The following is a 27,578-nucleotide window of genomic DNA, read 5'->3' as shown; positions in this document are numbered from 1 at the left end:
CACTATTTGTGGGGCATGTAAATGGCACTGCCACTTTGGAAAATACTTTGGCTGTCTCTTAAAAGGTTAAATCTTCACTGACCCAGCAATTCCACTCCTAGGTACCTACCCAAAAGCAAAGAAAGCATATGTCCACCCAAAGTATATACATATGTTCATAGCAGCATTATTCATAATAGCTTCAAACTAGAATCAACCTCAATGCCCAGCAGAGTGAATGAGTAAAAAACTGTGGTACGTCCATACAATGGAATACCGCTCAGCCACCAAAAGGAACTGATTACTCACACAGGAGTCAACATGGATGAATCTCAAAAACATTAGGCTGAGTGAAAGAAGCCTAACACCAAAGAGGAGATGCTACGTAATTCCATTTCTGTGAACTCTCTAGCAAAGCAGAGACAAAAAGCAGATCAGTGGTTGCCTGAGACTGGAGACAGCAGTGAGAATTGACACCAAATTGGCTGAAGGAAACTTTTGGGGCGATGGAAGGTGTTCTAAAACAGGATTGTGGTGATGGTGGCACAGGTATGTAAACTTAGGAGAACTCAATGAACCATAGCTTCAAACAGTGGCATAGTATGTGAATTATTCTTCAATAAAAGTGTTAAAGTTATTTTTAAAAAAAAGGGTAGAAGAAGAATGGGTAGACCAAGGAAGGACCTTAGGAAATCATCAGGTTGGTATGGGGCACTGAATTGTTTGAGTCCTGACTCTACCACTGCCCAGCTGTGTGACTGTGGGTAAGTGGGTAACCTCTCTGTACTTCTGTTTCCTCATTTATAACAACAATAATAGCAGTGATAAGAGCTAGTTTATGAAACTGACTCTGAGCCAGGCTTATACTGTATGAACTGTTACATTTAATCTGCACTCAACAGCCCATTTCACAGGTGAGAAAACTAAGATCAGGCATGAAGTCCTTAGTGTAATATCTGCCACATTGAATTCTGATTCCTATGGCAACTCCTTGTGTCCTACATCTGCACTCTGGCCTGGTGTCCATTCTGGCTCTATGTGGTCCCCACCTTGCATTTGCTGAGATAACGCCATACTTCCCAGCTATATAACAGAGCCCACTGGCCTGGGGCCTCCCAACTATACCATCTGCCACCTGCTGCTGTGACCCATCAGCCCACTCTTTTTTTTTTTTTTTAAATATATTTTATTGATTTTTTACAGAGAGGAAGAGAGAGGGATAGAGAGCCAGAAACATCGATGAGAGAGAAACATCGATCGGCTGCCTCTTGCACACCCCCTACTGGGGATGTGCCCGCAACCAAGGTACATGCCTTGACCGGAATCGAACCCTGGGACCCTTGAGTCCGCAGGCCGACGCTCTATCCACTGAGCCAAACCGGTTTCGGCCATCAGCCCACTCTTAATCCCTGGGGATCTGGCCTGACCACTTCGTGTCCAGACTGGCAGTGTGACATGCCACTCAGTCCCTGATTCTATGGGGGAACAGCCCATGTTTTCTCTGCACCAAAAACATGGCTCAGTGCAGGCTATAAAGCAGGACCATCAAATGTCATTGCTAGGAGGTTCCTTCAGAAACCACTGGTTCTAACTGTGACCCAGAGGGGTGTCTTAGGTACCGGCAAAGGGAGTCTTCACTCCTCCCTCTTGAACCAGAGCAGCCCAATTCATTTTTAAAATTTGTTTTCTATCTTGCGCCTCCATAGAAGATTTCCAAAGAAAGGGATGTGTTACTTTCTTTAAAGTTTGGGAGTTGCCGTTGTCTGCCACCTCTGGACTTTCCAGGTATAGAAACGGAGGCCTGGAGGGTAAAAATAACTTGCTCAGGTCACAGAGGTCGTGATTGACAGATACAGGCGGGTCAGCAGGTCTCTGTATTTGAAGCTTAGGGCCCTCCACAACAGCCAAAAGGGAAAACAGTGTCTCTGCCTCGCACACTTTTATGCCATTTTTTCCGAGGATCCTTCAGCTACAGGCTAGAGAAATCTGGAAGCACGACAACTCTCCCAGGATTTCCCATCCCTTTCCTCTCACTTCACACAGCTCTGAGGCAACTACCAACTTGGCTGCCTTGACACATGTCGACGGATGCTCCCCGGGCGAGCTGCCTCCACCAGCCGGGGACCACAGCGAGTGTAAGTCAAATAGAGGGAAATCTTGATAATTGGACGACAAGGGAGATGGCGAACAACTTTCCTACTAAGGAAAGAAAAACACTTAGCTATAATGTTGACTCCCCTAAAGTCAAATGAAGTTGCACACGGACAAAACAAAACTGCACGAACTTTTTAAAAGGCACATTGATCTCAGAAGGTAAAGGAGCGCTTGGTGTTTTCACCGTAAGGAGTGCTCCAATTACTGGAGTAGCAGTACTAGACGCTCTGTTCTCCCTGGAATCATATTATAACTTTGTACGCTGTCCACTCACTCAGAGAATAAGGGGGAGTCCAATCTGAGTCTCGATTTGTAAGGGGCGAACCTCTTTCCCCTGTTCGGGCTTGTCAGTGCGATGCTAAAAATGGTCCTTTGGTTGACTTGTGAGTAATTGATTCTCTGACGCTGACAACACTTAGGAAAATGAAGGTATAAATGATGGCAGTGCTGCGCAGCCACGGAAGCAAACGCCGAGCTGAGGTCCGTGGAACTGGAGCAGCGCCTCGTAGCAGAGGGAGACCTGCCACATCGCAGGTGAGAGGGGGTTGTTCCCAGGGGCTGGGCTGGATGGGAGCATGAAAGTTGACCTTCTCACCGACTCAGAAACACCAAGTCAAAGAGGCCTACCACCATGCCCTTTGCCGTGGTCGGGTGAGTACATTGCTTTTGATGGTTGGCACCATATTGAGGTTGCCCGGGATGTGCGGCACCTCCACCCATGGAGAACTGGCAGGCGGACAGACGTCTTGAGGTGTCTGTGGAGGCGGTGAGGTCTCCTTTAAGTGTGTGTAGGCAGGCTTCTGGGGCAAGACGTGGGCTGGCTACATTCTCCTGTCAACAGGATTCCGTATGGGTCGGAAAGGAGCCAAGTGGCGGTGCAAATCAATACCGCGCATCGATCGCTCAGAACCGATTCAACATAATTGCCTGGAAATTGATAACATTTCGCTTTCTTGCTCAATTGCAGCCGCAATCATTCCTCTAGGTTTTAGACACAATTACCTGCCCTTGGAGTGCTCCATTACCCTCATGCTTATTTCCCGATCTTTGCTTTAATGGTCTTGAAGTATTTGTGTCTTTCATCATAAGCCACCTCAAACCCTTTCTGAAAGGAGGTGGGGTGTCACTCTCTTGGGTGACAATTCCTCATGAAAAACGTAGATTTCCTAAGACTTGGAGCACTATTGGTGAAGCAGTTTATAAACTGGACCAGGGTCCTTAAAATACAAAATATATTAAGAAAGGTAAAAGGCCCTAGTTGGTTTGGCTCAGTGGATAGAGCATTGGCCTATAGGCTAAGGGTCCTAGGTTTGATTCCGGTCAAGGGCACATGCCTGGATGTGGGTTCAATCCCCAGTGGGGGAGGGGGGCGTGCGGGAGGCAGCCCATCAGTGGTTCCCTCTCATCATTGGTGTTTCTGTCTCTCTCTCTCCCTCTCCATTCCACTCTGAAATCAATAAAAATATATTTTAAAAAAGAAAAAGAAAAGGAAAGGTAAAATATTTTCTCCTTAGATGTTGAAAAGTGGTCTTGCTGGTTTGGGCACTTGAGACCTGACCTCTGTCATTAGCTAAAGGCACTTCTGCAGAATTCTCACGGCATTGGTGGCATGAAGGCTGGCGAAAGGTGGCACCTGATGTAGATAAGTGCCCATTTACCTGAATCCAGACGACCTCATATATATCTAATATATAATAGAATTCATTTAATAATAGAATTATGTAATAGAATTATATAATAGAATTCATTTGTAAGCAGTGCGGAAAGCTAACTGATCCTCATAATGACAGATAATAAACTCTAAAATGCTTTGGAGACATCAAGGAGTTGTCGATGATGTTGTTGGATTCGTGCTACACTTAAATCAGTGAAATCTAGCTCTTTAGACTGATCATGTGGAATGTGTCTGTCCACAGCTATGTTATCCTTGGTGATGCAAGCTCTGTTCTACTCTTAGCATAAGCTGGACAATTCTTATTGTTTCCCATCTCTGTCCAATGGGATTTTCAACCCCATGGGTTGGGTTCTCACAGCCCAAAGGGCACAGTGGTGTCTTGGCCCACCCCTGGGGCACTTGGTTTATGGCAGATGCTGTGCCTCTTGATTGACCAGACTACATAGTTGCTCATTCTGAATGAGCAAGGGGTTACTGTATTTACTATGACTTGTCCCCCAAAGTCTGCCCTCTTACCAGGTTATTTTCTACTCCCTAAACCAGGGGTGGGGAACCTTTCCTCTGCCAAGGGCCATTTGGATATTTATAACATCACTCATGGGCCATACAAAATTATCAAGTTAAAAATTAGCCTTCTCTATATATTTTTTAAAAAATACATTTTTATTGATTTCAGAGAGGAAGGGAGAGGGAGAGATAGAAACATCAAGGATGAGAGAGAATTATTGATTGGCTGCCTCCTGCGCACCCCCTACTGGGGATGGAGCCTGCAACTCAAACCCAGGTATGTGCCCTGACTAGGAATTGAACCTGGGACCTCTTGGTCCATGGGACAATGCTCTATCCACTGAGCCACCGGAGCTGAGCCTGCTATATTTGGTAAACATTTAATTAACTTACCCCTAATGCCTTGGCAGGGCCAGACCAAATGATCTTATGGGCCTTTATGGCCCATGGGCCGGACGGTCCCCACCCCTGCCCTAAACCACTGAGTGTAAGCACAGGCCAACCAAGCAGGTGTTCCTGTTTGTTCCCCTTTCTTCCCCAGAGACCAGTGACAAAGAGCAAAAGCTCTCCTGTTTCCTCAGACCCCTTTCCCACCTGCAGGTGAGGAATTCTGAAGCGCCCCGTGAATGGGGAGCGCTGTGAATAGGGTATTGTATCTGGGAGGCTGCCCAGCGGAACAGGAGGAAATCAGGTGGCCTGGGAATTGCGAGGCCCATTCTGAAGTGCACACACCGAAACTAATTCGGTGGAGAACCATAGGTAAAGGCCCTCTCCTCTCCGGGCTCATTTCCTCATTTCCTATAAAATGAGGATCGCCCCGAAGGCAAAGGTGAAGGTGGGCTGGGCAGGCCAGGAGGGCACAGGGGCTGAGAACCACTTGTGCCAGCGCCTGGAGAAGGGGCAGGAGGTGAGGAGGCCAAGGGCGGGATTTTGGCCCACCTTAGGCCAAAAGCAGGGATTTTGGCTTGTTCTGGAGGGAGTGGGGGGCGGGCAAGGACTTCTGTACAGGCGAGTGGGGTTGTTAGGGGCATAGATGTGCTCAGGTCTTTAAAAGATCAGCAAAAAGCCCAGCTGGCGTGCCTCCATGGTTGAGCATCAAGCTATGAACCAAGAGGTCATGGTTCAATACCGGGTGAGGGCACATGCCAGGGTTGCAGGCTCAATCCCCAGTGGGGGGGCGTGCAGGAGGTGGCCAGTCAATGATTCTATGATCATTGATGTTTCTATCTCTCTCTCCCTCTCCCTTCCTCTCTGAAATCAATAACTACGTATTTTAAAATATAAATAAATACATAAAATAAAAGATCCACAATGAAGAGGAAAGCCCAGGCTGAAGCTGGGAGACGGAAAAGGCCGTGGTTGTGTCCAGGGGCTCTCCTTGCCTCCAAAGGTCTCCCTGCTTAGGAAACTCTGGAGGTGGACTCAGGTTAGCAAAGGGCAGCCACACGGAAAGTGTGCTGAGGAGGACAGAAGACTGAAGGTCCTTGCTTTGGGGATCAAAGGCCTAAGTTAGATGCAAAACACATCCGAGGGGCTTGTCGCGTGGATGAAGGTGCAGGAGCGCTGGGTGGCATGGCAGGTGGATATCAAAGGGCAGCCCTCAGGGGCAGATGCCCTGTTCTCATCTTTTCTCTAGCCCAGTCCTTAAGAGAAGCTTAGCAAGTATTTGCAGGATAAGGGGACTTGGACTTGACACCATGAGAAAAACTTCCTAACAAGAAGAGCCGCCTCGAAATAGGACAGACTTGCTTAGAGGCAGTGAGCTCCTGTCTTTCACTGAGTGTTTGAGCAGGAACTGGAGGATTGTCTGGGGTGGGGTGGAGGGAGGGTACACATCAAGAAGGGGCTGAAGACAGGCCTGGATGGTGGCTCCCTCCAGCTCTGGAGGTGGGTGTGGGGATCCGCCCGCATTGAGCTACCCCATGCGTGCTCAGGACCCAGTGTCTGGGAGAAGGGGGATGATGCCCTGAGAGGGCAAGTGAGCCCAGGACAGGAAGGTGGACCCTGCCACTGCTGAACCTGCTTGAGTGAACTCGCTCTGAAGCAGGGCCAGGGAGGAAATCGAGCAATATGGGGTAACCGTGGGAAAGGTGGGGTCCTGCCTTCTGGGGGGTGGGGGGGCTGGTGAGGCTTCTGGATGGGTCTGTATCCCCATGGAGTGGATATCCTACTGAAGTGGGGGGAGGGAGCCATGGGAGATGGAAAGACCCAATTCCTTGGTGACTGAGTCACACCAGGGCAGAACTGGGTTGACAGCAAAGGCACCTCCCCGCCCCCCCTCCCGCTGAAAAAGAGGAGGGCTCTTTCCCTGTTGCCAGTTCTTCCTCTAATTGCAGAGTACCGTGTCAGCAGGCCCCAATTACGGGTAATTACGTGATCTATGAGATAATTCTGCTGCACAAGCTCCCCAGGCTCCTTGGTCTCTTTCAGGACTCAAACTCTTCAGTGACATCTAAGCTTCTAGAGCAAGATTTATAGCCTTCCCTTCCCTCCAGCTCCACACAAAAACAAGACAGCCCATGCCTAATCAGACCACCTGAGCAGGTCTGATATTAGATCAGCTCAGCAAAAGTTTGTGGTGAATTTCCCACACTGCAGGGGCCTTGGTTCATCCAATGCTCACAAGGACCCTATGCAGTAGGTAAAGTTATCGATTCCATTTTATGGATAGGGAAACTGAGCCCCAGAAAGGAGAAGTCACTTGTCCTGGGATGCACAGCTAGTGGTGGCAGAGCCTGAATATGGACTCAAATTTGTCTGACTCAGAGACTAAACTGTTAACCCGCTCAGTACTGTCAGTGCCACACAGGGGGGTGGGGAGTGACTTAGGAGAGACTAAGGGAAGGTAATTGCTCCTTCCCTATCCCTTGCTGAGGCTTGAATTCCATGTATAATGCCTTACAGGAAGGGGTAGTTCACCATTATTTTTAATTTTCTGTTCAACCCTATGAGGTCAGCAGGATAGCTTTATCATGCCCATTTTACAGATGGAGAAAATGAGGTCAGAACTTGTGACTGGCAGAGGCATAACTTGAACCCAGGTCTGTCTGACTTCCAGAGTCTGGGTTCTTCTTCCTACCCCACTCTTCCACAGGACAAGGACCAAGGCCTGCATGAAGCCAAGCCTAGGGTTGGGCCCCGCCAGCAAAGGGCATCCCTGTGACTATGGCTACATCTGACCTCCCCTCCTATCGCTTTCCAGGTGCCACCACAAAGGCGAAGGATGCCGCTCTGGGTGTTCTTCCTCATGGTCCTAACCCTCAGTGGTGGCTGCCACTGCTCCTCACACTCCCCGACCCTCAGGTAAGCGGTCCTGCCAACAGGGCCTGGATTTCCGCCACCCCAAAACCACCTGCTGGAGGAGGGGTGCTTAGAGGATGCAGAATCCAGCCATCAGGTGGCCTCCGCCATCTCCTCGGGCAACCCCCATGCCATCTCTGGGAGGGGGACAGACTCTGAGCTCCAAAGAGGTTGTCTAGCCCAGGTTCCAGCTCTCTCTGGGGATGAACAGGGAAAAGGGCGATACAGAGACCTAATGAATGCAGCCACCTCTGTCCCCTCACCTGGGCCCACCACCACCCTTTGACCTTTGACTCCTCCCGCATAGGATGCCACGGTATGCAGATGCCATCTTCACCAACAGCTATCGGAAGGTGCTGGGCCAGCTGTCTGCCCGCAAGCTGCTCCAGGACATCATGAGCAGGCAGCAGGCGTAAGCAGAAGTTCTGGGAATTTCTTTCCACACTGTAACTGCATCAGAGTTTGGAGGGACTAAGTTTGGTTTCTTCCTCTGCAAAACATCTGTCATTTCTGGACTAGCACAGCAGAAGGACCCCAGTGTCAAATCTCAGCTTACCTCTAGCTATTAAATGACTGCTGAACACTTGTCATGTGCTTCTCCCTATGCTGGGCTCCAACAGCAACAATACTGATGGTAGTTACCAGTAGACCGTTACTCTGTGCCAGAAACAAAGGCTGTGTTGGGATATTTACATGCACTTGGCACAGTGCTGGACACAGTAAGCCCTTGGAACTGTTAGCCATTATTCCTCATTTCTTACTTGCTCTAACAACCCTATAAAGTAGGACTCTTACCCTCATCATCTGGAGCCATTAGTAGCTTCTAAAGGACACACCCCAAAGAGTGGCAGATCTAGGACCCAAGCAGCCTAATTCCACAGCCCGTACATTTTTCAGTTTTCATTTTGAAAAAATTTCAAACTTACAGAGAAGTTGCATCAATGGTACAAAGGACTTCCACATACACTTCCCTATATTCAATAATTTCTAGCATTTTTATCATATTTGCTTACTCTATAGCTGTAGTTAGATATAGACCTATACATACACATGCAAACACACTTATTATTATTATTATTATTATTATTATTATTATTGCAGAACTACTTGAGAGTAAATTACAGTCATCATGACCCTTTACCCTTAAATACCACTATGGGTATCTCCCAATATCTAATGAAAGAACATTCTCTTACTTAATCACAGTATAATTATCACTTAGGGTCCCTATTCAAATGTCAGCAGTTATCCCAAAATGTCCTTTCAGGATCCAACCCAGGATCATGGGTTGTACTTAGTTGTCATGGCTCTTCAGTTTTTTTCATCAGGAACAGTTCTTGTCTTTTATGCCATTGACGAATTTGTTTAGTAAAGTCCAGTTGTTTATAGAATGCCTCTCATATTGGACTTGCCTGATACTTCCTCATGATTAGAGTCAGAGTGTGCAACAGAAGTGAAGTGTCCTTCTCAGTGCATTGTCTCAGGAGACACATGAGGTCCATTTGTCTCAGTATTGGTGATAACTTTGATCACTTGGTTAACATGGTGTCTGCTGGGAGAAAAGTTAATATTTTCCCTTTTGCAATTAATAAGTAATCTGTGGGTAGCTATTTTGCAAACGTCTATTTTGGAGTCTATACTCTTCACTACATGTATACTGCCTTCCTAAATGTTGCTACATCTAATTCAGTTGGATTAGATACCAGATATCAGAACAGGGACACACCCTGCTCTGCTCACTTTGCCCTGGCCCTTCCCAGGCCTCTCCACGTCCTACCCAAAGAGCAACCTCAGCTGTGTCTCTTTTTCTAATGGAATAGAGAGAGAAACCAGGAGCAAGGAGCAAAGGTGTGGCTTAGGCGTCAGGTGGACAGCATGTGGGAAGACCAAAAGCAGATGGCATTGGAGAGCATCCTGGCGGCCCTGTCGCAGAAGCTCAGGTGGGAATACATGCATGTGTAAATGTATGTATGGGTATGTGTATGTGTATGTGTGCATGCACATGTGTGTATATGTATATCTAGGGAGCTCCAAAGCTTCCTTCCCCAAGAGTCAGCAGGAAGAGGAAAGAATCTCCTCCTCTCCAAAAGCATGGGGCTCTGCCAAGCCCTCCTGACACAGATCAGGAACTGGAGGAAGGGGAGAAAATGTGTGACAGCGACTGGATCTTATCCACTGCTGTGCCTCCTGTGTAGCAAGAGGCTGGGCTCAGCGTCTGTGTCCAAAAACATAACTCACCCAGTCGTTCTGGGATAGGACCCAAGAACCTGAATGTTAACAAGTGTTGGGGCGGTTCTGTTGGGCGTGATCTGAGAGTGTGCTCTGGGTTCCTTGCCAAGTTCACAAAACTATAAAGTCAAGGGAAGACCAGCCCCTCCCAACACCCTCAGGTAGACTAGTGTGTGCAGCACTCAAGCGGGGGAGAGATGGGAATGACACCCCATCTCACTGCCCTTCACATTCCCACTGGGAGTCAGGGAAGATGAGGAATGAGCTTTCCCATTTTACAGAGGAGGAAAACTGAGGCAAAGGGACAGCAGCTGGCTCCAAGTCAGGGACTGGTAGGCCCAACCGAGACCTGCTGCTTCTCTTCAGTTCTTCACAAGAAGCCCACTTAGCGAACTGTTTCCCAAGAATGACACAACTGTTGGGAGAAACTCGGCTATATTTTTTAGTCTGATTTTCAACTGTGAGCACAAATGTGTCCCAGCATGACTTTGCCAGGCACTTCTGGACCTATTAAGCAAATCCAGTTCCCAACAGAACTCTCCATGTGCTCCCTTACCTTCCTTCCAACCTAATTAGACACCAAGAGCTCAGAGATCTCACCAACCTCAGTCCTGTGGAGATACAAGCAGCAGCAGGCTGATGGGCAGCGGCAGGAGGGGTGAGAACCAGGCTGGGAGGCAGGATGCACACCTGAGCCCCAGGTCTGGTTCGGCAGCCAATTCACTGTACACAGCAAGCTGGCTGCCTAGTTTCCTCCTCCGTGAAAGGAGGGGGTTAGCACCGACTACCTCTAAGGTCCCTAATGCCTCTAAGAATAATGCCTACCTTGTGCCTCTCCTGCTGGGATTAGGTCATCATTCACCTGCTTTATGGCTCCCACAAGGCCCAGGAGGGTGGAGTGGCCCCAAGGAGGGCCAAGTCCTAAGAATGCAGGCTTTGTTCCTGCAGGTTAAAAGCCAGAGGCTTCACAGAGCTCAAATTCACCGAGCAGCAGGAAGGGGCCTGGAGGCTGCTATGGCCATTGTTCCCCCTCCAGCTCAACTGCTGCAAATACCAGGGTATCAACTGGTGGGCCTGGGAAAACATAAAATAAGAGTAAGTTCTTCTACCTTGATAGTGCAGAGTCGAATGATTTGGCAGATGGCACACTTTTGCACCCACCACCCTTGCTGTCCACCTAACAGCCCTGTAAAGTAACTGAGGTGCAGATCTGTCTGTCCTCCTGGCCCGTAAAAACATCCAATGCCTTTTATGTGCCAGTCTCTGAGCTGAGTGAATAGCAGGGAATAGGACAGCAGTGGTCCCTGCTCTCATGGAATTCATAATGCAGTGAGACGGACAAAACTTAAACAAGTACTTATACAGTGGATTATTTAATTGTGATAAATGGTAAGAGACATAAGGGATATGGTGAATGTGTGTTCCGGAAGGTGTCTTCAAGGGAAGTGATCAGCCTGGGATCTCAGCGGAAGATCAGCAGAACTGGGGCTAACAATGAGGTTCTTTTTAACATTTATTTTACGGCATTTGTTTTTGTCTGTCTGACTTACTTTACTTAGTATAATACCTTCTAGGACCATCCATGTTGCTGCAAATGGTACTATTTCATTCTTTTTTATGGTTGAATAATATTCCATTGTGTATATGTACCACCTCTTCTTAATCCAGTGGCCTACTGATGGGCACTTGGGTTGCTTCCATAGCTTGGCTTTTGTAAATAATGCTGCAATGAACATAGGGGTGTATATATCTTTTTGAATTCATTTTTTGGATTTCTTCAGGTAAGGACCCAGAAGGGGGATTGCTGAGTCATGGGGTAGCTCTATTTTTAACTTTTTGAGGACCCTCCATACTATTTTACACAGTGACTGCACCAATTTACTATCCTACCAACAGTGCACAAGGGCTCTCTTCTCAAGAATGAGGTCCTTTTGGGACCCAGACAGACAGTCTTAACACTGGAACATCCATCACCCTGGTTTCAACCGTCCATGCCCTAACCTGCCGTTTCTTCAGTCCCCATGATTGAGCTTTTTCTTTCTTCCTGCAGCAGGAATTCCCAAGGATGAAGATTCTGCCTGTGTTTTATGCTGCCTGGAGCCAAAACACAACTGCATCCAGTTCATCCTATTTAATTTTTGACCTACTTTTTCATTTATAAATACAATAAAATTCCCCTATCCTGGTCTGCAGTTCAATTTTCTTTAATCTTCCACCTAATTTGTATGTGTTTTACATAGTTACGTTTCCCAAAGTGGTATTACATGGTATAATAAAAAAATAACTAACTTTTACCAGACTGGGCAGTACCACCTGGGCAGCTGCATGCCTAGAATCTCATATGCTCCTCACACAGCCCAAAGAGAGGTATTGGCACCCTTCTCATTACTGAGACAAGGAACCGAGGTACAGAAAGATTAATGGAATTGCTATGGTCACAGCCAACAAGGAGAGAGCTGGGATTTAAACCAAGGCAGTACAGCTCAGAACCAGCCCCTTAACCATATTCTTCTACTCTGGGCCAAACTCATCCTTCATTCATTTGATGACTTGTTCATCTATAAGCAGTATCATTTATTCATTCAACATATATTTATAGAGTACCTACTATGTGCCAGGCACTGGGAATATAGTCACAAACAAACAGACAAAGCCCCTGAATTTACATTCAAATTAGGGGAAGAATAACAAAAACAAGTAAATATAGAATGTCAGATAGTGGCAATTACAAAGGATAAATATTTAAGGGGATGGGAATGCTGGAGGGCATTATTTTATCTATAATGTATACTTGTGCTGTGTAGTGGTCAGGGAAGGCCTCATTGATAAGGTAACACTTGAGTAAAAAGGCCTGAAGGAAGCAGGTTGTTGGCCTTGTGAATATCTGGGTCAAGAACATTCCATACAGAGTGAAAATCCAACACAAAGGCCCTGAGGCAAGAGCGGGGAAGGAGGAAGAATAAGGAGGTTAGAGTGGCTAGAATGGAAAGAAGGTGTTAGAGGAAGGAAAGGAGGCCCAGATGGAGCAGGAGGCCAGATCATGAGGACACTGCGAGGCCATGGTAAGGACTTTGGACCTCACCCTTGGTGAGACTGGAGTCATCACAGAGTTCAAACAGAAGAATGACCTGATCGGACCTGCATTTAAAGTCACTCTGAGATAGGGTCAAATTCTGAGTACATTTTCTTTTTCTTTTTCTTTTTTTTTAAATTTAATAAATCTTTATTGTTCAGATTATTACAATTGTTTCTCCTTTTTCCCCCCCATATCTCCCCTCCACCAGGTTCCCACCCACCCCCTGCCCTTACCTTCTCCCCCCCCCACTGTCCTCATCCATATGTGTATGATTTTTGTCCAGTCTCTTCCCGTACCCCCCACACAGACACCCCTTTCCCTCTGAGAATTATCAATCCACTCCCATTCTATGCCCCTGATGCTATTATATTCACCAGTTTATTCTGTTCCTCAGATTTTTAATTCACTTGACTTTTAGATTCACTTGTTGATAGATATGTATTTGTTGTTCATAATTTTTATCTTTACTTTTTTCTTCTTTTTCCTCTTTTTAAAGAATACCTTTCAGCATTTCATTTAATACTGGTTTGGTGGTGATGAACTCCTTTAGCTTTTTCTTATCTGTGAAGCTCTTTATCTGACCTTCAATTCTAAATGATAGCTTTGCTGGGTAGAGTAATCTTGGTTGTAGGTTCTTGCTATTCATCACCTTGAATATTTCTTGCCACTCCCATCTGGCCTGCATGGTTTCTGTTGAGAAATCAGCTGATAATCCGTATGGGTGCTCCCTTGTAGGTAACTGTTTTTCTCTTGCTGCTTGTAAGATTCTTTGTCTTTTGCCCTTGGCATTTTAATTATGATGTGTCTTGGTGTGGTCCTCTTTGGATTCCTTTTGTTTGGGGTTCTCTGTGCTTCCTGGACTTGTAAGTCTATTTCTTTCACCAGGTGGGGGAAGTTTTCAGTAATTATTTCTTCAAATAGGTTTTCAGTGTCTTCTGGCACCCCCATAATTCTGATGTTGGTACGTTTGAAGTTGTCCCAGAGGCTTCTTACACTATCTTCAACTTTCTGAATTCTCTTCTCTTATTGCTTCTCTGGAGGAGTGTTCTTTGCCTCTTTGTATTCCAAATCTTTGACTTGATTCTTGCGTTCCTCCAGTCTGCTGTGTACTATTTGTCCTATTGGTTCAATGGGTCAGCCTCCCAGTTACCTGAGGTGGACACTCTTGGTGCACCCCTTTGTGGCCTGTATGTACAACCTTGTTGTAGTTAAGTCTTGATTGCTGTTGGTGTCACTGGGAGGAATTGACCTCCAGGCCAATTGGCTGTGAGGACCCGCTGTGTCTATAACGGAAGAATTGCTGTGCTGGAGACACGTTTATGGGGCAGGACTTGTTCCAGTAGGTCTTTGGTGCTCATTGAGTCTGCCTCTTGAATGCGTCCCTTATGAGAGTAGTTGAAATCTGGTGTCGTCTCACACCGACCACTAGATACACTAGTGTCTGGATCTCCAATGGGGTGCAGGTCAGCTACTGTCTGAGGCCACCCAGCAGGAGCTACAGCAAAAACTAGTTTTCTCCTCTTTGCTTGGGGTTTGGTGGTTTTGGAGCAGTCTGAATGGAGCTGCAGTTTATTTGGTTAAGCTTCCACAGAACAGGCCATTTATATGCAAAAGCCGCTGTGTGGAGCCTGGGCGGGTTTGTAGAATGTGCGGGGCGGGGTCTCAGGGCAGGGCGGGGGGGGGGGGGGGGGGGGGAGGGGTCTCAGGCCGTCACTAGGCTAGGGCGTGGCAAACTGGCAATGGCTGCCGTCAGCTGTCTCTGCCTTTCCACGTTTCCAAGTCCCCGCATCCCACGCTCCAGCGCAGTAAACAATGATTTCTGGGCGCACTTCTGCAAAAGAATCACTCTCATTTTCCAACCCAATGGCCTACAGTCCAGCTTCTCCCCATAGGCGTCTGGGTCCCCCGCGTGTCCCCAGAAACTGGATTTCAGAGTGATCGGGAGCTTGTCTCCCTTCGGGTTGAAAAAAAGACGCGTGCCCTGTCGCCCACCACCAGCCAGATTTGCATGCCTCCATACCTCAGCTTTTCAGTGTTTGTGCTCCTTTCTCTTTCCTTCTTAGTTGTAAAACTTCCACTCAGCCAGCTTTCCTGTGGTTCTGGGTGGTAGACGTTTTGTCTTTTAGTTGTAGTTTTGAAATTGTTGTGCGAGGCGGCAGTTTAGTTGTTTACCTTTGCCGCCATCTTGGTTCTCCTCCCCTGAGTACATTTTTAAAAATATATGTTTTTATTGATTTTAGAGAGGGAGAAAGGGACAGGAAGATAGGAACATTGATCCACTGCCTCCTGTACAGCCCATACTGGGGATCAAGCTGGAAACCCGGGCATGTGCCCTGACCAGGAATAGAACTGACCACCTCTGGGTGCGTGGGATTATGCTCAACCAACTGAGCCACACAGACCAGGGCTCTGGATACATTTTTAGGGTAGAACTCATTTGCTGATGGATAGAGTATGGGGATTGGAGATGAGTCAAGAATGACTCCAAAATTTTTGGCTTGAGCAACTGAAGAATGGAGTTGCCATTTAGGAGCTGAGTGGGTGGGAGAAGAATTCAGAGATAGGTTAGACATGTGGAAGTCTAAGTGAGGATGTTGAGTAGGCACCTGGATATCCTGAGTCTGGAGACTGGAGTTAGGAGAGAGGTCTGGGCAGCTGGTTTGGTTTGGCAGCTGTCACATTTAGATGGTTTTTAAAATCAGGAAAGTGATGTAGATCATTAAGGCAAAAGTACAGAAAGAGTAGAGAAGAGGTCCAAGAATTGAACCTGAGGCACCCTCACATTTAAAGTTTGGGAAAAAGATGAAGAACTAGCAAAGAAGACTGAGAAGGAGCAGGCAGTGAGCTACTGGGAAAACTACAAGAGAGAAATTTCAGAAGTCAACTGAAAAAAAGTGTTTCAAGAAGAGAGTGATCTGCTATACAAAGTGCTGCTGATGGGTCAGGTCAGTTGAGAACAGACCATGAAAGACATTAATGACCTTGGCAAGAACAAACTGGGTGGAATGGTGGAGGCAAAAGTCTGACATGAGGGGGTTCAAGAGCAAATGGTAGGAGAGGAATCAGAGCTGGCGAGTATAGACCTAGCTGTCCAATATGGCAGCTACTAGTCTCAGGTGGCTACTGAACACTTGAAATGTAGCTAGTATGAACTGAGACATGCATTAAGTGTAAAATAGACACTGGATTCCAAAGACAACATAAGAAAATAGCTCACTTTTTTTTGGTATTGATTACATGTTAAAGTAATATTTTGGATATATTAGGTTAAATAACATATTTAAAATTTTTCATCTGTTCCTTTTTTAGTTTGTTACTAAAAAATTTTAAAAATCACCCACATGCCTTGCATTACATTTCTATTGGACAGCACCAGTAGAGATAATTCTTTTATTTTTGCTATAAAAGGAAGATGAGAACTGAAGTCACTGACCAGAAGTACTTATGTCAGTGATTGTTGCCGGTGGAAATGGTATTCTTTCACAGAGTCTTGAGAAAAGCATGGGAGGATGAGGTCTCGTGGTAAGATTTATTTGGGTGGAAATAGAAGGCTACCCCAGGTGTCTCATCTCCATCCATCCCATCATGGAAAAAGTCCTACCTGGTCTTTATCAGGCCCAGGAATAGGGCCAGTGTCCAGACATTTTGCACCATTGGTTTGGCCCATGTTAAGGCAGAGTCCATTCCAGTCTTTGTCTGTCCCCATCCAGCTAGCATAGCCTGCTTCCAGCTGCACTTCGGCTGGTGCTGCTGTACCCAGGCTCACACTGTCTGCCATGGGCCCCAGGTGCCTGCTAGGGCCACATGGCTGCAATGGAGAGAAAACGCACAAGCCACTGGGCAAGCACATGTTACCAGGTGAGAGAGCACTTTGTTAAGCTTGGGTTATATTATCTCCGGCTTGGGGAGGACCAGGTGGGCTTTCAAACTAACCAATCATTTCAAACTAACCAATCAACTTCCCAATCATTTGGGGTTCTCTCCCTAACCAATACATTTCCTAAATCTTCCCTGGGGGTTCTGTGTCCCTTATTCAATCCGACACTTTGCCCAGGCTGGACAGGCAGGCCTCCGTGGCTACCATCTTGGCTTTTACTGTGCATGCCTCATAGAAGCATCTCCCCTGTGCCATTTTGGTTTCTACTGGGCATGCGCCCAACAGAGGAATTTTCCCTTTATTAAAGTTCTACCTTTCCCCCCAGTAATCTTCAGGTAACTGCCCTCGGGACTGTGTGAAGCTATAGTTCTCTAGTGAAACTGGCCCAATATTGGATTCAGCTTTCCAGTTTATTAGGTTTAATAACGTTTGATTCCCATTGTTCCCTTCTTTTATTAATATCTAGCCACCTACACTAATATAGTACTCAACTTTTTCTATTTATGAATCATTTCACTTGGGCCAGATATTTCCACACAAAACCTGCCTCTTATTAGAATCTGTGAACTTTCTAGGGGGATCAATATGTTATACCGGTGTCTCAGAAGTAAAAATTCATTGAGCTGCACACTTAAGATTTGTACATTTTACTATAAGTATATGAAATCTTTTTTTAAAAATGTGAAAAGTCTGGATGATGGGATGTAAGTTTGATTAAAAGTAGAAGAATCGCAGATTTTAGTTGGTGGAGACTCAGAGATGAGCAATGCCCGCCCCCCTCCCAACATCATTTTCCAGCTGGGGACACAGTCCCGTGAACTTCCCTGCCAGCATGAGAATAGAAAGCCACCTTGGTTCTTCACAGCAGCAGTCGCCAACCTCTTGGACTTCATGGACCACCAGTGGTCCGCGGACCACCGGTTGTCGATCGCTGCTTCACAGGGTTCAGACCACCTGCTCTCCCTGGAAGCCCAGTTTACCTTCCAAGAAAGGATGTGAATCGTGGAAAAGCCTCGGCAAGGGGCCACTGTGGCAGAGGAGACAATACGAACAATGGAGAAACAAAAGCCCCCTCAAGAAAAAAAAGGCTGGCATTGAGGTCGGGCTGTCCACCTCAATCAAGAGCGGCAGACAGCTGAGAACCTGCCAAGGAACAAAGGAGGGGACTGCTGAATAGGGGACGCACTTGGGCCAGCCCCATGCCCACTCCGTCCCCCAGACCCACCTGCTCATCTCTTTCCTCCTCCTGTCTCCACAGAAGCAAACACGGAGGGCTCTCTGAACTTCCACTTAGTTTTTCAAATGAAATCGTGACCATTTGGGACCCGCTGCTACTTGTGGTTTTCGAGGTGAATGCAATTATAAAGGCAGAAACCATGATGGCAACAATTCCGGTGCTTTATCACCATTAACAATGACACTAATGGAGTCTTAAAAGACTTAACCCCTCTCCACAGAGGTGCTGGGAGCTTCCCGTCCCATGGGGATCTACTTAAGACCAAGTGCTATCTTTCCCCCTAAAGAAATGCCCTAATCAATGGGGGACTGGTCGCTTTCGATGATAATCCCTTATGGTTGTATTAAAGTTCACAAAGAGGTTTCCCAGGCATTACTTCATTTGCTCCCTACCACAGCCCTCTGGAGAAAGGCAGAGCAGGGTGCAGGCCTCACATGGAGGCCAGAGGAGCAAAGCCAGGAACTGATTCCTGATGCCAGGGTGTGCTCTTTGTTGTTTCAAGACTCCCAGCCCTCAGGAAATGTAAGTTGGGCAACCAAGTGAAATAAAGAACAAACAAACATACATGGACCGAGTATAAACTGTTTCCTGGGCCCCGGCTAAAAGCACACAGGAAATAATAGTATCTAATCAGAGCAAACAGAGTCAATGCTAAGTGCCAGGCACTGTGGCATGTGCTTCGGGTGTGAGCTCAATTAATCCTTAGAAAGCCCTGAGAGGTATTATTCCCATTTTACTGATGGGAAACTGAGGCCCAGAAAGGTAAAAAAAAAAAAAAAAAAGATGTCTAAGGACACACAGAGTGGGTCAGTTGGACTCTAAACTGCTGTGCTTAGTACTCCTTAGAGAAGGCCCAGCACGACTGTGGTGTCAAAGAAAAACCAGAGATGCACAGTTGTAAAAATGTGGCTAAAATAGATTTTACTCAGGACTATTGCAACAGGGAAAAAGAGACCTCAGTATAGAACTTGACTCAATTCCAAATACTGCCTAGGCAAGTGAGAACTTATAGCCAAGGAGCAGCGTGGGGATCAGGGGGTGGAAACTTTAGGAGGAAATGCCAGGGGTCAGTGGGATTCTGGCTAAACCGACCTAACAGGATTCCTGAAGGCAGGTGAGCATGATCAGTTACCACTTGGGAAATGGTGGAGGAAGAACCAATCAGATATCAAGGTGATCAGATATTGAGTGTGGGGGTTTCTGGTTAAACTGACTCAGCAGTTCTCCCTAAAACTAGATTTTACAAGGAAGTGCACAGATGGGCCTCGGAGTAGATTTGGAAGCCCGACTAAAGGTTGGTCAAGCAAAGTATCTTTATCAGTAGTAATTTGGGTGACAAATCCAGTGGATTTCATTAGCTATAGGAATTAGCCTAGGGTCAGCTCCGGCCTTCCCAGATTCTCCCTGCAGCCTTGCTCCAGAGCTGGGCGCCAAGAGCCCTTCAAAAAGCGTCACCAGGTGGGAAGCCAGAGAGCATGTGAGGAGAGTTTCTGCCTCTGCCATATCCCAGCATAAAACCCTTGTTCTCTAGAATGCATCGTTGGTCCTAAAATAAAATCTATTCCCTTCACCATGGCCCTTAAAAGCTGTATTTGACCCTGGCCACTGTGGCTCAGATGGTTGGAACATCATCCTGTTCACTGAAGGGCCGCTGGTTCCATTCCCAGTCAGGGCACATACCCAGGTTTCAGGTTGGGTCCCCTGTCGGGGTGCATACAGGAGGCAACAGATTGATGTTTCTCTCATATGGATGTTTCTTTCTCTCTCTTCCTTCCTCTCTAAAATCAGTAAAAGCATATTCTCGGGTTAGGATTTAAAAAAAAAGAAAGAAAGCAGGGAGCATTTTCCTAATCCTTTGAGATTTTGCTTCCCAGCAATTGTCATGTTTGACTCAAATAAACTCATAAAAATTCTTTAAAAAAAAAAAGGCAGTATTTGTTCAGGCTTCTGAGGATACTAGTCTCCTTGCTAACTGCGCCCTAATTGCACTGGCCTACTTTCAGCTCAAATATGCCAAGATCTTGCCTCAGAGCCTTTGCATTTGTTAATTCTTTGCCTAGAATCTCTGCCCCAGCTCTGCAAAGGTTCCTTCTTGTCCTTCAGGGCAGTTTAGCTTTCCTAACCCCTCTAAATAAAACTGCTTCCTTTAAAGCCCTTCTCATGTTTGTAATCCTTTTGCTCCCTTTCCCCGTACCTTCCAGGTTCTAAGTGGACCAAGGGCAGGGAATGTATGTCTTGCTCACTGCTGTAGTTCTGGGCAGAGCACCAAGCCTGGCACGGAACAAATGTGTGTGGTTGCTTGATTCTCCTCTGGGTCTGCAGGCCAGCCCTGCCTCTAGGAAGCCGTTTCCTGACTTCCTTTCTTCCAGCCACTGCACTTCTATCATCAGGCCCAGTTCCCTTTTTCCGTAACGCTGTCCATCAGGCCTCATCCGGTCTGTCTTCCAGAACTCTACAGGTCTGGTTACAGGAGTAACCAGCAGCCCGCCCAGCTCTCAGCTTTCATCCCTTCCACAACACTCTGAGCTGAGGTCCCTAAGGGACACTAGAAGCCACCCAACAGCAATGGGAGGTCAACATCACATTTTCCCCTCAGGGTGGGATAAGCTAAAACTTTTTTTAAAAAGCAAGGCTTCCAGTCCTTTGTCCACAGGAGTGAAGTGGCAGGTGGAACAGCACATTGTGCTGTGAGGACTGACACCTGTGAGGGACGGGGCTCTGGCACACTGGGGAGTGCTGGCCCCATCCATTGGGAGGAGCTGCTATTCAGTTCCAGCTGATTATTGCAACTCTGAAACCAAAACCCCAAACCTAGATTTTTACACGAATCTTCTCAATTTGTAAATGTTAGCTACTAATTCAATTAGAAAAACCCCACTATGGGTCAAATAAAACATATCTATGGGCCACCAGCTTACAACCTCTGGGAAGGTGAGGCCGCCTTCTTCCCATCTTAGAGGCATCCCTGTAATTGCCCACATGGCCCTCTTGTCTGCAGAATCTCATTCAGAGCTAGCCCAAAGTTCCAGTACCTCCTTTTGCTCTTTCCCAATCAATATCTCAATTTCCTCACTGTAATGAAGTCCAGCTTGGAAAGCAATCTGAATAAAAAACACTCTCTACCCCCAAATTCAATACTGTTAGGATTAGCTGCATTTCAAAAGTTACCTAAATGTATTAGTTATGTTTCAATTAATAGAATTAGAAGCACTGAGCCAAAGTACATGACTTTGGGTCAGTTAGGAAAGATGCCAAGCACTGAGCCAAGTGCTTAGAATGCATGAAACTGCTTCAGTCAGATGAGGTTATTATCTTTTACTGAAGAAAAAAAAGGAGGCTTAGAGAAGTTCAGGCCCTTGCCCAAAGTCCCTCACCCTAATAGTGGTAACAGCAGGTCTGCCTGACACTGAAATCTATACACTTAACCACACTAATTCAACGTTACTTCTCCAAGTGGTATTATATAACCCCCATGTAATGGTGGTCCTGGGCACAACCTCACAAGGGATATTCTTGAGATGTGTGTGATCCTCTAAGAGCCTAAGATAATGCATGTGGTCAGCCTTCTTTTGAGACAATGCCTCCCCTTCCCCATTGCAACTGACACCAAACTTTCAAGGCAAAAGCAAAGCCTTCACATACCAACAGGGCCCCTGTGCAGACGGCTGGTACCCAGGGCTGGAGAAGAAAGGACACTGGCTTTTCCAGGTGAGAAGGACCAATGTGAAAGGGCCTGAAGAAGCGTCCAGGCTATTGTGTCAACAACACTTTCCAACTAAGTCCTCGTGTGTGTGCCCCAGGAGTCCCACAGTCCAAAACTACTAGAATCAACTCTCAATCAAGCCTTTGTTCCCATTATTCCCTTTATTCCAAAACAGCTTTATTTGGGTAAGTTAGGAATATTCACAGCATCCTGCTCGGGCATCATGCCAAAGAAACAGAATATCTGGGCTCACAGGAATCTGCTCTGTGTTGGGTCAATAAAAAAAAAAAAAAAAAAAAAAAGTCTAACCACAATTTCAACTTATTTCTTTTTAAATAAAGTTTGTTTTTCATTCCTCTTTTCAAACTGAATTGTTCTTGACTCCTCTTCTTGACATTCATTTCAGGTTTCAGAGTTTCCTTTAGACTTCTGGAACTAATGTGCTGTTCTGAAAGAAAAGGGAGACAAATGCAAAATTATTGAAGGTTTCAATTTACTGTCATAGTTCCTAACCGGTGACAAGAGAGAGACCAAGGTACTCTCCCACTATAATTTCCCATTAATAAAGGAATAGTCATTTTTCTATGAATTCTATTTACTTATGCCCCATCTCATTTCACAAGAGTAAAAGAGCTAGTTCAAACTAAAACTGATGGTAAGTTAAATAAAAATAATGAAACAAACCTGATAACTAAGAGAGTGAGTGATATGTGAAAATTTAAGAAGATGAGGTAATTCCAGGCACACCTCTCACAGTGCAAGGTCAAAAAGACAGTGCAATTTTTTAAAAGATTTTTTGAGTTTTAGAGAGAGAGAGAGAGAGAAACACTGACATGAGAGCAAAACACTGATCAGCTGCCACACTGGCCAGGGCAAGACAGTATAAATTTTTATTATGTGAACAGAAAAGATGATTTACAGAATGCTCATCTTCAACTTCCCAGACTCCAGGTCCACCAACCAACATTTGGCCCGCATATAGCTAGGAAGACAACATTCTGACCACTCAGTACAGAATCCTGCATGTGGTCAGAATCTAAATTTTAGAAAGAATGATTCTCAAAAATGGGACTCAGCTCACAGAAAAAGACCGCTTGATCTCTTTATTCCTTCTTGCTGTAAGGCTGCCTGTCTCTAGACTCAAAGAAGTAATGGGGACACAGAAGAACAAAAATGACAATCTAGACAGACACTGTGCAACCAGGAGGGTGACAGCAGCAAGGAAGTGATTTGGTGGCTCTGGCAAGCATAGGCTGGGTGCTGACACACACACCATCCTCAGCAGGCAGCTATATCCAGTGGTGAGGGCCGATGTGATGACACAATCTTGCAGAATGGCTGCCTTCTACTCAATTAATTAACAGTTCCAAGGGGCAGGTACAGGCACAGAACTAATCCTGAGGGCTGAAGTGAGTGCTCCTAACTCCCTACCAACACTCAGGTACTTTAAAATGTGTGCTCCAAATGTTCACGTGGAGAGGGTTAGCATGAGTATGAAACGAGAACAGCTGGAAGGGCAGTGGCCCACAAGCCTTTATCCTGGCTAAGAAGTTATGCCCCGATCACATCAATGTATGTCCTCAAATAAAAACCACCTAGCTACCAGGGACTTCCCTTTAAAATCCTAGGTCCCGCCCTAGCTGGTGCATTCAGTGGTTAGAACGTCAGTGCTCACACAGAAGGGCCTCGGGTTAGGGTCAAGGGCACATACCTGGGCTGTATCTATCCCTGGCCCCAATTGGAGTGCATGCGGGAGGCAACCAATCACTGTTTCTTTCTTACATTGCTATTTCTCTCTCTCTCTCCTCCCCACCTCCTTTCTACTCTCAAAGGAAATATCCTTGGGTGAGGATTAAAAAAAAAAAATCCTAGGTTTCAACTTCAGAAAGTCCTAAACATCCAAATAATCAAGGATTATTGCCTCTCTTTCAAGCAGTATGATTTGGGGACAGTAGGGTGAGGGCAGGGTATCTAAAAATCAAGAAAGACAAAATGAATCTTTAAAGAATTAAAGAGCTCAGTATTTAGCAGAAAGGACCAGTTCTGAAAGCAAATCTCAGATAGAGCAAGTATGTAATTTAGGATAAAACCAAATGGAAATGGCCAAGGAATGAGGATGGGGAGGAGGGACTCAAGAAAAAGGGACACAGGGGCACTTTTTTGGAGTGGAAATAGGCTGTATCTTGATTGAGGTGGTGTTTACACTATTGTGTATGTGTTAGTCAAGATTCACAGAATTCTACACTAAAAAGGGTGAATTTTACTGTATATAAGTCAAACCTGAAAAAAAAAGTTTCTTTTTGTGTTGAGGATGAGACGTTTCAATTTATGGTCACACATCAGTGAAAAGGCTCTACAGTCTATGCTTTTGTTGATTTTTTTTTATTTCCAGAGGGTTAAACATTAGATGGCTTCATTGCTCTGGCAGGAAAGCCATTTCCACAGAAAGGGATGAGATGTAACATGACTAGAAAATTCAAATACTTCCCCCCTCTTTTTGATCTAGTACAGGGGTCAGCTAACTATGCCCAACGGGCCAAACCCAGCCCACTGCCTGTTTTTATAAGTAAAGTTTTATTGGAACACAGCCATGCTCATTTATTTTCATAGTCTGTAGCTGTTTTCACATTACAGTGGCAGAGCTGAGTAGTCCTAACAGAGACAGTATGGTCTTCGAAACCTAAAGTACTATCTGGCTCTTTCCAGCAAACTTTTGCCGATCCCTGGTCTAGAGGAGTTGATCAATGAAGCATCAAACACTCTCTCCTCCTTGCTTCCACTTCATCTTTGTTCTAGGACTAATATTGGTGATATTAGTGAGAATGGGTGATATTTCACACAATTAGATATTGGTGAGAATGGGTGATATTTCACACGACATTTCAGTCACACAGGGAGCAGCCCTGATCGATATCCTAAACTCTAGGAATCTGGGTTCTGATACTGGCTTTGCTCTGTGGCCATCAGTCCATAATTTAGAATCTCACCAAAACAACAGTTTGACCCAATCAAAAATTAGTGTTTACAGGCAGGCCTAGAAACCATGACAAGGTGTGCCAGGACTTGTCATCAGACCATCATGTAATGAATTTAGATGTTCTGAATGGGGTTCCCTTTTAAAAAGTCCAAGAATGGACCTGTCTTATCTCAACTGTTCTCCTATAAACACAGAGAGGGACTATTATCTAAAAAGTACCCCATGAGTCCGGCCAGCACGGTTCAGTAGTTGAGTGTCAACCTATAAACCAGGAGATCCCAGTTCAATTCCTGGTCAGGGCACATGCCCAGGTTGTGGGCTCAATCCCCAGTGTGGGGCATGCAAGAGGCAGCTGATCAATGATTCTCTCTCATCATTGATGTTTCTATCTCTCTATCCCTCTCCCTTCCTCTCTGAAATCAATACAAATATATATTTAAAAAAATAAGAAGTACCCCATGAGACATTAGGGAGGATGGAGTTATGTAGTTAAAGCCAGGTCAAGGTTGCTCTGCTGCAAAATTACCCCACCCACTGGGCTAACTCAAGGGGCAGTCACAACCTGGGCCAGAAAGTGGGAAAACGGCCTCAGGATTCAGCTTTGGTTTAGGGATGGGTGGGGAGGAATGAGTGGGCTGCAAACTAGATAAGTAACTGACATGCATGAGGCAGGCAAGGGGGAAAGGGGTCCTGCTTCTGGATGAGACCGCCCTTCATCGTTACCGTAATGTCCTATATTTTGCCAATCTACTGCTCTGCTCTGCAGCGATCCTGCCAAAGGAAAGAGGGATTGAGAATCAAGAAAGGACAGTGAGAAGAGAAATAAGCCGAGGAAAGAAATGGCAAACACCCAACCAGAGCTTTCTTTAGGGTCATTGACTTTCCCATTGTTTGTTCTAGGACTCACACATGGCAACAAACCTTCTGTATGGGATGTGTGTGGGGCAGGGGATTAGAATCATAATCTCTTTCTCCAAAAAAATGTACACAATTTTAGGATTCCAGATTAGGAACTCATGCTAAGTGGGATTTCAATAAAATGGTTTCCACCCTTATCTCCCCTTGATTTTGTTTGTCTTGTGGGGCAACTTCCAGAAATAAGAAAACTCAGCAGAGTATGGCCTTGAGCTCCCTGGGGCCTAGACTTCTTGCTGCAAGGTAACAGGGCTTAGAAAAAACAGCTGAATCCCTGGCCCTTTCTCAGATGCAATGCATAACTGCCAAGTGAAGGCTGCTGGAGGGGCAGCAAAATGAACAGCTGCCACTGCTGGTGCTAAGGGAAGCTCTAGTGGAATCTGGATTATTCAGGGCCGTCCAGGTGATTATCTGGGCTGGGCCTCCATGGTGAGGCCCTAGAAAGCTCACAATGGAGACTCAGGCAGGGATGAGATGTGTGGCTCTCACGCCCACTAATGATCCGAGAGGCCTCCCTGATCTGACCAACTTAATCAGCAGCCGTGTTGGAGGGCACACTACTGAATAACATTCTTCCAGCAAAAGTCCTGGAGAGGCCCAGCCGGGTGTGGCTCAGTGGTTGAGCATCGACCCAGGAACCAAGAGGTCGCCGGTTCGATTCCTGGTCAGGGCATATGCCCAGGTTGCGGGCTCGATCCCCAGTGGGGAGCGTGCAGAAGGCAGCCAATCAATGATTCTCTCTCATCATTGATGTTTCTATCTCTCCCTCTCCCTTCCTCTCTGAAATCAATAAAAATATATTAAAAAAAAAAAAAAAAAAGTCCTGGAGAGGAGAAAGCAGGACATGTCTAAAAATGCTAACTTCCAAAGGTGAAAGCAAGTCTGACCTTCTTTTACTGACCTTTACATGGCTGACATCACCAAGTTTAATAAAGTCAAATCAATGAGAAACACCTATGTGACATTTAAATGTGCCCCTAATCCAGGTTCAGAAGTCAAGATGCCATCACATGAGATCTGATCACTGTATGAACCTAAGATTGTCTGGTTCTTGGGGACGTGGTATGGGCTACTGACCAGTGAGGCTGTTTCTGCGGGGGAAGAGCATGGACCTTCTTGCTCAGGAGGAAAAGCTCCGGGAGCCTGTGGGGGTTACAGAGAAGTAACCCTCTGGGGAAAGGAGGAGGTCAGGGTTCTCTGGGACAGCAGAGAACATTTGTATATAGGCCAGCACATTAACAACCATCTTTTAATCCATTTTAACCTCCATAAAACAATTATTTTCTTCTCATGTTCTAATTTGTTAGGATATAAATGGCTGGGATTTTAAAACATTTAAAGTTGACCACCAAGGCCCTTTTCTGACTTCAAAAGGCTTCTGTATTGAGTTGGATTAACGCGCCACACTTGCCCCTAAGGATATAAATGTTTTACCACATACTGTTGTTCAGAGAGTTGGGGGAACAGAGCTAACAAAACATTTCTAATGGACCGTGGCCCATCCCCATCCTTACCTTTTGATTGCCTGCTGGGCCAGCATCCGATTGCCAGCCAGAAATGTCACACTACCCAAGATGGCCAGGTACTTCAGGGTCTGGAACATGTTGAGCTGAGTCCAGTAGACATACATGAGCCCCAGCATAGCTACAAGAACAAGCACCGTGTTAGCCAATTAAATGAAATAGTGACAACAAACTAGGGCAGAGGACAGTGAGGAGGAGTAATTGCTAGATCCAAAAAAGGTCTGTATTTCTAGACCAGCTTGTTTTATTCCTTTTATCTGATACCAAGAAAATAGATAACTCAATATACTTGCCTCTCAGCCTTCGCCATCAAGAAATCCAGAAGTAAAAACCAGACCTCAGCTACTTTATCTTATTCCACAGTCTGGCTCACATAGATTTTCTTTAATGTAGACTTTTTTAAACATTATTGTTATACTTGGGACT

General features: G+C 45.9%; 2 protein-coding genes across 5 annotated transcripts in view; one reads left to right on the top strand and one right to left on the bottom strand.

Moving 5' to 3' along the window:
• Positions 1-2,563: 2,563 nt before the first annotated feature.
• Positions 2,564-12,026, top strand: GHRH (growth hormone releasing hormone). Of its 3 annotated transcripts, XM_054724279.1 has the most exons (6): positions 2,564-2,667; positions 7,518-7,618; positions 7,923-8,027; positions 9,436-9,555; positions 10,793-10,902; positions 11,895-12,026. In XM_054724279.1, exons 1-6 carry the CDS (start codon positions 2,569-2,571, stop codon positions 11,984-11,986), a joined length of 627 nt encoding a protein of 208 aa, XP_054580254.1. In that variant the 5' UTR covers positions 2,564-2,568; the 3' UTR covers positions 11,987-12,026. The 3 variants fall into 3 exon arrangements, with proteins under 3 accessions (XP_054580254.1, XP_054580255.1, XP_028013753.2); XM_054724280.1 differs by lacking the exon at positions 10,793-10,902 and having other exon boundaries at positions 11,898-11,985; XM_028157952.2 differs by lacking the exon at positions 10,793-10,902 and having other exon boundaries at positions 11,895-11,985.
• Positions 12,027-21,878: 9,852 nt separating this feature from the next.
• The window catches only part of RPN2 (ribophorin II), a 61,981-nt gene continuing 56,281 nt past the window's right edge, over positions 21,879-27,578 (bottom strand). Inside the window, exons 16-18 of one of the 2 annotated variants that reach the window (XM_028157755.2) lie at positions 27,144-27,273; positions 25,438-25,485; positions 21,879-22,185 (exon numbers count right to left, since the gene is read on the bottom strand). In XM_028157755.2, the coding sequence (XP_028013556.1) occupies positions 22,173-22,185; positions 25,438-25,485; positions 27,144-27,273 (191 nt within the window). In that variant the 3' untranslated portion in view covers positions 21,879-22,172. The remainder of the gene's footprint in view (positions 22,186-25,437; positions 25,486-27,143; positions 27,274-27,578) is intronic. The other variant, XM_008149640.3, reaches the window with a different exon arrangement.

Source organism: Eptesicus fuscus, chromosome 12 (assembly GCF_027574615.1).
Source record: "Eptesicus fuscus isolate TK198812 chromosome 12, DD_ASM_mEF_20220401, whole genome shotgun sequence".
In the NCBI taxonomy this organism is placed as follows: Eukaryota; Metazoa; Chordata; class Mammalia; order Chiroptera; family Vespertilionidae; genus Eptesicus; species Eptesicus fuscus.
The sequence above is the reverse complement of the archived record's forward strand: the minus strand, read 5'-3'. Positions and strand labels throughout refer to the sequence as shown.

Coding starts and splice junctions, on each gene's coding strand:
- GHRH (XM_054724279.1), top strand. CDS start 2,569: ATGATGGCAGTGCTGCGCAGCCACGGAAGCAAACGCCGAGCTGAGGTC. Junction 8,028..9,435: donor ATCATGAGCAGGCAGCAGGC/GTAAGCAGAAGT, acceptor CTAATGGAATAG/AGAGAGAAACCAGGAGCAAG. Junction 9,556..10,792: donor GCCCTGTCGCAGAAGCTCAG/GTGGGAATACAT, acceptor TTGTTCCTGCAG/GTTAAAAGCCAGAGGCTTCA.